The 12612-nt window shown below is 40.1% G+C and overlaps 1 protein-coding gene across 1 annotated transcript in view; it reads right to left on the bottom strand.

Moving 5' to 3' along the window:
• The window catches only part of LOC136488656 (uncharacterized), a 29564-nt gene extending 17757 nt beyond the window's left edge, over positions 1-11807 (bottom strand). Inside the window, exons 1-4 of the mRNA XM_066485508.1 lie at positions 11652-11807; positions 11292-11541; positions 10890-11112; positions 10669-10792 (exon numbers count right to left, since the gene is read on the bottom strand). Of these exons, the coding sequence (XP_066341605.1) occupies positions 10669-10792; positions 10890-11112; positions 11292-11541; positions 11652-11807 (753 nt within the window). The remainder of the gene's footprint in view (positions 1-10668; positions 10793-10889; positions 11113-11291; positions 11542-11651) is intronic.
• Between the last annotated feature and the right edge of the window lie 805 nt (positions 11808-12612).

Genomic DNA, 12612 nt, shown 5'->3' with positions numbered 1-12612 from the left:
TTCAATATGTTTCTTTTTATTTTGCTCATCAAGCAAAGAGGAATGAGCCTTTTCAAGCTTTTTGTGAGCTTTGCCAAGCTTCTCATTGGCTTCCTCTAGCCTCTCATTAGATGCATTGAGCTCATCAAAGGCTTACTTAAGGTCTTTTAGTTTCTTACGCAAGCTTTTACATTCCCTTCTCTTGATGTCAAAGTGTTCTCTAGCATCCTCTAGCTTGACAAATAATTCATCTTTAGTAGGTTTATCTTTAGTAGCTTGACAAATAATTCCCTTCTCTATCATTTTCATTTTCATGTTCATTTTCATCATCATGTTCTTCATCACTTTCATCATCACAAGATTATACCTTAGTGGCCTTAGCCATGAAGCATGATGAAGATTTGAAGAGAGAAGGCTTCTCATTGATAGCAATGCTTGCAAGAACCTTCTTCTTGGTGGTCTTGTTATCATCACTACCATCATCATCATCACTTGAGGAAGCATCACTATCCCAAGTGACTACATATGAACCACCCTTCTTCTTGAATGCCATCTTATCCTTCTTCTCTTTCTCTTCCTTTTTGTCCTTCTTCTTGTTCTTCTTGTTGTCATCATCATTGTCGCTATTGTATGGGCATTGAGCAATAAGATGATCTTTGCTTCCACACTTAAAGCACCTTCTTGACTCTTCTTTGTTCTTGGATGAAGACTTCTTTCTTCTAGCTTGGTAGCCCTTCTTCATCATGAACTTGCCAAACTTCTTGACAAAGAGAGCCATCTTCTCATCATCATCATTATCCCAAGATTCATCTTCTTCACTTGATGTTTCTTGCTTAGCTTTGCCCTTGGATGATGTGGCTTTGAATGCTATGCTCTTCTTCTTGTCATCCTTGTTCTCATCTTTCTTCTCCTTCTTTTCTTCCTTCTCATCATCATCTCTATATGTGTCATCGGTCATTATATTCCCCAATACTTGGTTTGGTGTCATGGTATCCAAACCGCTTCTTACTAGAATAGTGACCAATGTGCCAAATCTTGAGGGTAAGCATCTCAAGAACTTGTGGGAGAAGTCTTTGTCCTTCACCTCTTCTCCAAGTGCTTTGAGATCATTAACAAGCACTTGAAGCCTATGAAACATCTCTGGCACACTCTCATCCTCCTTCATCTTGAAGCTTGCAAAGTTCTCCTTGAGAATGTAAGCCTTTGCACCCTTCACAGCTTGAGTGCCCTCAAATGATTCTTCCAACTTCTTCCAAGCTTCATATGCCATCTCAATATTCTTGATTTGCTCAAATGTTCTCTCATCAATTGCATCATGAATAGTACTTAGAGCAATGTCATTGTTTTGGAGAAGCACTTCTTCGGCCGTGGTGGGATTCTCTAGATCACCAATCTCAATTTTGGTTTCTACCACCTTCCACACCTTTCTATTGATTGACTTGATGTGTGTGGTCATCTTTGACTTCCAATAAGGATAATTTGTGCCATCAAATTATGGTGGCTTCTTGGTGTTGTTGATTTGAGCTATTTTTACACCAAAGGTTGTTAAGCCTCAAATCACGGTGACCTCGGCTCTGGTACCAATTGAAAGGTCCTAATGGCTAGAAGGGGGTGAATAGCCTAATAAAATTTTCTACAACAACACTTAACAAAATGGTTAGATAATTATGAGGCGAAGCAAGTGTTGTGCTAGCCTACTCAAAATGCAAGCCACCTACCACAATTCTAGTTTAGATAGTATCTATTCACACAATAGCTATGACACTACCTTATGTTAGTGTGCTCTCAAAGGCTAACTAAAGAGCCACACCAACCAAGCAAGCAAGGTCTCATAACTAGCTACACTAAAGAGCTTGACAACTAGTTTACGGTAATGTAATGAGAGTGATCAAGAAGATTATACCGCCGTGTAGATGAAAGAACCAATCAATCACAAGGATGAATAACAATGAAGACCAATCACCTCAGAATCAATGATGAACATAATGATTTTTACCAAGGTTTACTTGCTTGCGGGCAAGCTAGTCCTCGTTGTGGCGATTCACTCACTTGGAGGTTCACGCGCTAATTGGCTTCACATGCTAAACCCTCCGCACAACCAACACAAGATGAGCATCACACAAGCCACGAGCAATCTGCTAGAGTACATTTTGGCTCTTCACCGGGGAAAGGTCAAGAACCCCTCACAATCACCACGATCAGAGCCGGAGATAATCACCAACCTTCGCTTGACGATCCTCACTACTCCAAGCCATCTAGGTGGCGGCAACCACCAAGAGTAACAAACAAAATCCACAGCGAAACATGAACACCAAGTGCCTCTAGATGCAATCACTCAAGCAATGCACTTGGATTCACTCCCAATCTCACAAAGATGATGAATCAAGGATGGAGATGAGTGGGAGGGCTTTGGCTAAGCTCACAAGGTTGCTATGTCAATGAAAATGGCCAAAGGTATGAGCTTCAACCGGCCATGGGGCTTAAATAGAAGCCCCCATGAAATAGAGCCATTGTACCCCTTCACTGGGCACAACGCGGGCTGACCGGATGCTCTGGTCATATTGACTAGACGCTGGACCTCAGCGTCCGGTCGCCCGACGACAGCCACGTGTCCCAATCTCAATGGTCACTTGAGTTAACCGGATGTTGCGCTATAACTGACTGGACACTAAGCCACTAGCGTCCAGTCGTTTCCAGTAAGGTTCTAGAAACACATTTTGCCCATCGGACGCGTCCGATCAAGAATGACCGGACCCTGCCATCGTCCGGTCAGAGACCCTAGCCTCTGTGTGCTGCCCGACAATAGGACTAGACCCTGCCTCCAGTGTCTGGTCACTGAACGACCAGGCATCCGGTCATTTGACCGACGCCAGCATCTTTGCGCCACATTTGACCGGACGTGCCGGTCCCTCTGAGACCAGCGTCCGGTCACTCAGTGACTAGCAAGACTAACTCCTTTTCACCTCTAACTTCTTCACCCTTGCTCAAATGTGCCAACCACCAAGTGTATCACCTCGTGCACATGTGTTATCATATTTTCACAAACATTTTCAAGTGTGTTAGCATTCCACTAGATCCTAAATGCATATGCAATGAGTTAGAGCATCTAGTGGCACTTTGACAACCGCATTCCGATACGAGTTTCACCCCTCTTAATAGTACGACTATCAAATCTAAATGTGATCACACTCTCTAAGTGTCTTGATCACCAAAACAAAATAGCTCCTATGGTTTATACCTTTGCCTTGAGCTTTTTGTTTTTCTCTTTCTTCTTTCCAAGTCCAAGCACTTGATCATCACCATGGCATCACCATTATCATGCTATGATCTTCATTTGCTTCACCACTTGGAGTGTGCTACCTATCTCATGATCACTTGATAAACTAGGTTAGCACTTAGGGTTTCATCAATTCACCAAAACCAAACTAGAGCTTTCACATGGCCGGCAAGGGAGCTTCGGCGGCGAACCTCGAAAACGAGCTACCGACCCGAAAAAATAAACAGGATGCATGGGAGAAGAGAGGAGGAGATGGTGAACTTACTGCGAAGGTTCTCGGCGGCGCGGAGCAAGCAAAGACGGCCCTTCGCTTGGCCGGTGTCGGCAACTTGGCGGCGCTAGGTTGCAGCATGGCTGCGGTGGCTTGGCGAAGGTGGCTACATCGCTGGAGAGTGGAGTAGGGAGGCGGCACGAGCTTGGGCATCTTATAAGGGCGCGGGAAGGCATGGGCGGCACGACACCGAGGCGTGGCAGCGACGGACACTCGGATGGTGGTGCGGAGTCTAGCTCGGGGACAACTGGAGGAAGAAGACGGGTTGCTGACAAGGTGGCCCCACTTGCCATTGGAAGAAAGGAGAAGAGGGCACTGGGACTGGCTGGGCCTAGCGTTTGGCTGGGCCAATTGCTATGCTGGGCCGCTCGATGGAACAAGGGAGCTGGAGGCAAGAGCGGGCTACGGCCAAATGCGAGGTGGGCTGCGGGGAAACTGGGCCGGGGAAGGGAGAACAGGCCGGCTAGGCCAGAAACCTAGAAAAAGATTTTTCCTTCTTATTTTGTTTTCCTATTTCCAAACCACATTCAAATATGAACCAAATGCAACTTCAAATAAAGTTTTGAATATACTTTTTAATTCAAATCAAAGTATGCAAATTTTAGTAAGTTTTCAAAAACAACTTTTTAAATTCTTTTTCTAATTTTCTTTTCTTTTACTTCAAATCCATTCTTCATTTATTTTCACAAGTAATTAAATTTCATTTTGAATTTTTTTCAAAACCAATCAACCAAATAAAACACATGTTCCGGCATGTATGGACATACATGTTGCTAAACCTTATGATGAATTTTGATTTAATGAAAAAATTATTTTCCTATATTTCATGAGCACAAAATTCCAAATTAAATCATTTTAGCTCTATTTCCAAAAATCCAAATTTTAGGGTGTTACAATTCTACCCCCCCCCCTTAAGATGAATCTTGTCCCCGAGATTCAGACGACGTCAACTAGGAGATAGGAATAATCTGCCTTTGAATTCTTCTTTACTTCCTTGTGCAGTTCCATCGTCTTGATAAGGATCCCATTTTACTTTGCACACCTATTGACCTTACTCCAAAAACTTACCAAAAGGATTCCAAGATTCTAATAGATACTCCAAATGATACTTAGGTAACTTCAATCACTAAGCACCTTTCCTATAATACCAATTTTCTTCCTTAAAATACTTATCTTCCAATAGAGCCTAACGAATCTCTTGGTCAGAAGGATATTCTACTACCAATCTTCAAAACATTAATGATTCTGTTCAAGTTGCTCAAACTTGGAATACAATCCTTAGTCCTTGGTGTCACCCGAACCTTCTTAGCTCAACTCTCTGTTGCTAAGGGCATTGGCCATGACTTTTGCTTCTCCAAGTGATAGCACTTTTCCAAGTCATAATCAATTTCATTCCAACGAGGATATCACAAGCTCAAGACCATCTTAGTGAAAATGTCCTGTACATTCTTGTGATCCTCCTATATGTCACTTTTACTTCCAAAAAGATAGAACTTCCATGCTTCAAAATGGATAACTCCAAATAACATGTTAGGTAGTTCAACTCACACTTCTTTAATTGACTTAATTAACAAGCCTCTACTTTTCCTTCTCACACATCTTTGGGTACCACCACGCTTCCGCTGCGCAAACTAGACCGTAGGACACTTCACCGTATAAAATTTTCAACTTGGCTACCCCCTTAAGAAAAGATAAACTAGGGGACATAAGAAGGGTAGCTTGCACCTTCTTCTAGATGAGCTAACTAGTATCAAGATATTCTGACATCCCAACGATACTCTTGTGTATGGACAAGAAACCTGAAATTCATCGCGAGATGAAAAACAATAGCGTAGTAAAACAGCTGTAACTCTCATTGTGTTAATCCAATGAAGTTGTAGCTTATACCATTGAAAAGCTTATAAAATTCTCCACAAGTTCCTTAGAGAACACTTTTCTAAATTCTGCGGTTAACATTGCCTAAAATAGTGCACAAGAGAAACTGTTCCAGGTTCTAAACAACACAGATGCATCGTCTTGTGATTTTCATATCTCCATAACCAAAATAGCTATCAGGCTGATTCTTGCGCTCAGAGAAAGATATTGAAGTCTACTGTTGTCCAGAATTTTCTCATGATTTTTGATCGTCCGAAATCAGATATATAAGCCGACGAGTGCAGGCTGCTCCAAAAAGACAGGATAGGGGGAACAGAAGAAAACCATATCCCAACTATTTATTTCACTAATCCTTATACCTTAGGCCTATAAGCTGAATGAAATTGTGGGAACACCCAACAAGATCATTACAATCATTATAAAGATTCAAAACAATCATAAGCATAATAACAATTCAACAAGCAATAAAGATGCACAACTCAATCAGTGACTCAACTTGCGATACTACCGTCCTCATTATACTAGGGGTAACAATCCTAAGGCTTATCTTCAAATTATGCAAGAAGGTGATGAGGAACAGTTCTAATAGTATATCAAATCAAAGAGTGAAGATGAGAACAAGGACTTTAAAATAAGCACCAAGGTAGAGATGAATAGCAAGGGTAGAAATATAGTAGAGAAAAAAATATCAAGGTTCATAGAGTAAGGATTTTTGTAGCACCTTCTAAACCTTAGAACGACCAGTTTCTACTAGGCTTGTGTCCTACAGTTAACATTGCTCTGATACCACTTTGTAGTACCCAGTTTTAAGAACAAAATAAGATACATACCATATGTGAGCCTAGAAAGTCAAATCTCACAAATAGCTATAAATAAAGGTAATATCAAAAGATAATGCTTAAATACATAGCGTATTAGTATAAAGAATATAACCTCAGAGTATAGACAGCAGAAAGACAACCCCGATCTTCAGGCGAAGACTCTAAATCCACAGGGACAACTAACTGGTTGATCACAAGCCTAATTCCTCCAAACTCGAGCAATCTGGTACACATCCGGGATTTTCATCCAAATATTTGAAAAGTAAAGCAAGCGTAAATACATGTCATATTCAACAAATATAACATGGGGTTCTGAGGCTCAAAAGGCTGACACTGGTTTAACTGCATTTAGCTTTTAATTAGTCATCTTTTAGCAAATGAGTAGCAACAAATTTTATCATATGCCCATAAACACATGATCAGGTAAACATGAGTAATGAATAGCATAAACAGTAATCATTAATGAGCATATTTATCATCAGTATCATCAGTGTTTATTATCTATTCCATAAGGGTTCCAAGGCCGCTCGTGACCGTAAGCACTGCTGATATACCAGTTTTACACTCTGCAGAGGTTGTACACTTTCACTATGAGTCGTGATTTACCCTTTCGCCCGAGGTGATCAGCCTCTTGACCCACTACTAAGGAAGGTCGGCAAGATTCACTATGAAGCATTTCAAAGGTTCGTCTAACAAGTTAGGGCCATTAGATTCACTCGGCAAACAGATGTAGAGCTCCCCTTCCCGATGGCACATTGACGCGCAGCCTATACACATGGGGACAGAGGCCGCTCTATACCTGATTCGGCAAGCCATTCTTACGCCAATAAAGATAACCACTAACAAGCTAGAAAAGGTCCTCATACTGAGCTAAAGCCAGAGCCATATAGCCCTCACAGCTGTACTGTAAGTCCTGGATGATCACTTACAGATAAGTCCTTAGGGAGAGGAATCTAGAGCACCATAAAAATAGCCCAATGCTCTAGCCCGCTTGTTCCATGTTGCTAAAAAGCATCTTCTAGTGTTTATTGCATATACCATTAGTCAAGTTACAAGATCATGGTTCTACTTGAGCACTAGCATCATACTACCCAATGCAATACCCCATAGGTATCTAGGAATCCAAGATATCAAGTAGCTAGGAAAATTTACTATGGTTGTCAAGGTAGACACATGCAGTACGAATTAAATGTATTAAGGTGAATAGGAAACAAGGATAATCCCATGCTATACTTGCCTTAAACTTAGATCCTTCTTCAAGTCCAAAACTTCAAAGATCTGCTTCTTGATTCACCATGTATAACTCACTGGCTGGACAAGATCATAAAGCACCACACAAGCATCCATGCAATCATACACAAAGCAAACAATTACATCTATATTAGAACAGTACACCAATCATAGAAAAATAAGTAAAAGAGTTTCAAATACGATTCTACGCATCGCTACGAACACACAGACACGAGAGACACGCTAATCGGAGCTACGGTTGAAAAGATACAACTACCGACAGATCTACTCATAAAACTTTTAGCTTCATGTGTTTTAATTATATAATTACATATATGAGATATTTTATAGATACTATATATGGAATTAAGTCAAATTTAGATTCAAATTATAAAACTAAAGTAAAACAAATCATATTTTATTTACAAAACCCAGTTGCATAATTGTTATTTAAGATATGATTTAAACCATGAAATTCCAGTATTAGTAACATGATAAACACTATTACTAACGCGTTCATCTCGTCGCTATGAATCTAACGCAACTTGAATGGGTCAAAACGGAGCTAAAACACAGAAGATATGAAATAAACAAAATTTCCTTTAATAAAATAATAGATTAAATCTAACCATGAATTTTAAAAGTTGAAAACCTACTTAACAGTAGTATTAACATGTAGATTATGAAATTACGAACCTAACGCAAGTTGAACGGATCAAATCGGAGTTAAAACGGAGAAGTTATGGCTAAAACAAATCAGTGGTAAATCTGTAAATAAGTGAAAGCGTATTTTGGATCTAAATCAAAGAAAATACGCTTTCCAGAGAATAAAACGCAATCTATGATTTCGCTTTGGACTACGGGTTGAGATCTAAATAGTTATAAGGGCCTTTTAGCAAAACTTGCAGTGAAGGGGTACGATCTAATCCTGGCTCTTGATCTTGAATCGAACGGCTATGACTGGTTGGGGAAGATGGCGTCGCCGATGGTGACACAGACGGTGGCGGTGCCATGGCCAGCAAGGGAGCTTCGGCGGCGAACCTCGAAAACGAGCTACCGACCCTGAAAAAATAAACGGGGAGCACGGGAGAAGAGAGGAGGAGATGGCGAACTTACTGCAAAGGTTCTCGGTGGCGTGGAGCAAGCAGAGACGGCCCTTCGCTCGGCGGGCGTCGGCGGCTTGGCGGCCCTAGGTTGCAGCGCAGCTGCGGTGGCTTGGCGAAGGTGGCTACGTCGCTGGAGGGTGGAGTAGGGAGGTGGCACGAGCTCGGGCGGCTTATAAGGGCGCGGGAAGGCGTGGGCGGCACGGCAGCGATGGACACTCGGACGGTGGCGCGGAGTCCAGCTCGGGGACGACTGGAGGAAGAGGACGGGTTGCTGACAAGGTGGCCCCACTTGTCATCGGAAGAAAGGAGAAGAGGGCGCTGGGACTGGCTGGGCCTGGCATTTGGCTGAGCCGATTGCTATGCTGGGCCGCTCGATGGAACAAGGGAGCTGGAGGCAGGAGCGGGCTGCGGCCAAATGCGAGGTGGGCTACGGGGAAACTAGGCCGGGGAAGGGAGAACAGGCCTGCTGGGCCAGAAACCTAGAAAAAGATTTTTCCTTCTTATTTTGTTTTCCTATTTCCAAACCACATTCAAATATGAACCAAATGCAACTTCAAATAAAGTTTTGAATATAGTTTTCAATTCAAATCAAAGTACGCAAATTTTAGTAAGTTTTTAAAAACAACTTTTTAAATTCTTTTTCTATTTTTTTTCTTTTACTTCAAATCCATTCTTCATTTATTTTCTCAAGCAATTAAATTTCATTTTGAATTTTTTTCAAAACCACTCAACCAAATAAAACACATGCTCCGGCATGTATGCACATACATGTTGCTAAACTTTATGATGAATTTTGATTTAATGAAAAAATTTATTTTCCTATATTTCTTGAGCACAAAATTCCAAATTAAATCATTTTAGCTCTATTTCCAAAAATCCAAATTTTAGGGTGTTATACACTACCTCAAGAGGGCTAAGTTTGCTCTCCTGGGTTGGCAAGTTTCTCGTTGCTAGCACCTGCAAGTCGAGGCAAACTGCACAAAAACCAATGTTGGCATGTCCAATGTTTCCCCATTTTAAATAGTAAATCGTTCTAGCTTCTTTGTTGTGCAGCTAGATATAACCTCTGTCTAGAAAATCTATGTACCTAAAAAAAGAAGCTAAAGTGACTTACAATTTAAAATAGAGAATGTAACAACGAATCAACTATAACTTAGATTTTTCTCCACGGACACATATTTTGGAAAAAAGACAATGTAGATGTAGGTAGTAACATACTGTGCAGTACGCAACCATAGCCCTAAATATTCGGTTAAACTATAGGGCTTTTGTTACGACGATACTCCAGTTACCCACTAGGAAGTAAGTGTTCCAACAAATTATATATAGCCCTGGTTTTTTTACATGCATAAAACATTTATTTAAGTAATTAAAATGTCTAAACAATTAAAATTGTGGTCAACAATTAAAGAAACAAATCGCCCGAGCTGCCGAGCATGGATAACGGCCAGATGCAGCGCCCTCGCTTCCTTATCTGTTCGGCAGCACAGAAGCCGAATGCAAGAACAAAATTTCATACATGCATGCATGTTACGTATGTGATTAACGTTTCCAATGAAACACATATATTGTATGACTATGTCTGGGATCATTACGTAGAGTTTAGCAAGTAACATGCATACGTGTGCCACAAAAGGATACAAAAAAAATTAGGTGAAATCATGGGGAGGTTGGATGTCGATCCGGTCATCCAATACCCACTAAAGCCAACTGGTATCATTCCACTATGTGCTACCACTGCCACGTAATATTTGAACCCAAGATTTTTAGATAAATTTTGTAAATGGGGAACAAAAAAGTAATATCTAATACCCAGCTATTTTGGTAAATAAAAAAAATAGTCATATGTTTGTACAATATATTCAAAATAGTAATTGACTAAATGTTATCGATAAAAATTAAGAAGAATCATGTGGAGTAAAATAACATTTGAAAGCTATCTAGAACAGAAAATCATCGTGTTTTAGGATAACTGCATTTTACATAGAGTGTTGGTGTTACCTATGTTGGCTAGCATAGAGTTCAATCCATATTTGGGCACATGCAACTATAGTATGAAATATAACTATAATAAAATTTATAAAAACTGTTGAGGCCAAATGTCCTTACATTTTGGAAATCAGATATATTGTTGCTTCCCCTTAATAGTTTTACCATCACGATGCCCAAACTATATATGTCCGTCTTGAAAGATATTTCCTTGTTGTTTATATATTCAGGTGCAATATACCCCCTATGTCACGATATGTTAGTTTTAAGCATCAGAAATAAAGCAAGTAAAAAACATAACATTAGTAATAGCAATTGAGTTCTGAAGAGGTTGTGCTTACAGTGTTCCGCGGACATATTCCGTGATTTTTCGTGATTGATTCACGAAGCGTCTTGATAAGCCAAAGTCAGTTATTTTTGGAACCATGTTAGAATCCAGCAAAATATTTTCTGGTTTGAGATCCAAATGAATTATACGTTCTTCATTGTGAAGATAACGCAAACCATGGCAAATTCCCTCAATCAACTGATAGGTTGTGTCCCATCGACATCCACTATATTCATCTGGCAAATAAATTAACAAAAACATAACCAGTAGTACCCACCGCTTCCTCTCTCAAAACAAGCAAACAGAGGACTTAGACACCCATCTCCCAATCCCAAATAAATTAATGACAACTTAAATTGTAAGACTGTCCACTTCCTCTCTCAAAACAGTATGCATGTAAGAGGAATAAATATACCTTCGAGATACTCCTTTAGGCTTTTGTTAGGTACATATTCAAAGCAGAGGTACCTCTTTCGGTCTTCAGCCACAACATAATCACCACCATGTTTTACCGCTTCTTTTGATGTATCAGAGCAATAGCCTAAAAATCTCACTATATTTTTGTGTTTAACTCTTATCAAACATAGAAGTTCATCCTCAAACTCCTCAAAAAAATCAAGTGAGGTAAGCTTCTTCACAGCAACTTTCCCATTCTGAAGATTTCCCTATTCAGCATGCACAATATTTCATAGACTGGTTAATGTCTGTAGCTAGTTTCACGGGGCCAAATATTTAAAATTTGGTTTAGGAAGCAAATGTAGAAATTTCTTCATACCATATAAACCACTCCAAATCCACCACGACCGATCTCTTGTGAAAAATCATTTGTAACCTTTCTCAAACATGCATATGACAAAGGGATTGGCTCTGCATTCGCATCAGCTAATACCTGTTCCAAAGCTTCAAGTTTTTTCTCTAGATCATCGTCCATGACTGCAAAACATATTGTAAAAAGTATATTACTCTTTCCATGTGGATAATATGTAATATTATTGATAATTGATATTATCTAGTACAACAAATTTCTCTATGTCCATGGCAAAATAAATTGAGTTCTCCGAAACAGCCAATCCTAACCCCCATGGGTCTACTATGTGTGTCACTTCTCCCTTCTCAGCCCATGCTTGTACACCCATTTACCATACGTAGAAACTAACTATGCATCAAGTCCAATAATATGTACATTATGTGTAATGGAAATAGGGTGAGTGACACTATTAGTTTTGCCCTATAAGTGACATTTCTCTAACTCCTACCTTGTATCAAGGGAAATTGAGAGGAGGTTCGTAGAGTTCGGGACTCATAGAAATCATTAGCTTTGACATATATGGTCCTTTTCTCTATGAAATTAGTGTATTTCTAGTACTTTTATGCCCTTAATGGACTCTCATCATGGATTTATATCTCTCCAATACGTGAATGATCCAAAGAACATCATAAAGGATGGTATAGGAAATCAGCATGGTTCAATATTGAAGCGAATAAATTCAGATAAAGAAGGGGAGCACTGCAAGGGAATGGACAGTCCTTGGTCACTTTGCCAACTTCTTTAAGAAAATGCAAGCTACCGAGTGTGGCAGAACCGCCCAAAATAACACGCTTTTAGAGGCGTTCATCTTCCACTAGACACTAAGCACCTCGAAAGTTAGCTACATCGGACAGTTTCGTCGAGCACACCCCACGGGAGAACTCGAATCAATCCACGTTTTACCTCCAGAATCCAATAATGAGTACGA

This window comes from Miscanthus floridulus, chromosome 10, assembly GCF_019320115.1.
Source record: "Miscanthus floridulus cultivar M001 chromosome 10, ASM1932011v1, whole genome shotgun sequence".
NCBI lineage: Eukaryota > Viridiplantae > Streptophyta > Magnoliopsida > Poales > Poaceae > Miscanthus > Miscanthus floridulus.
Note: the sequence above shows the minus strand (reverse complement) of the source record. Positions and strands in the feature narration are given on the sequence as shown.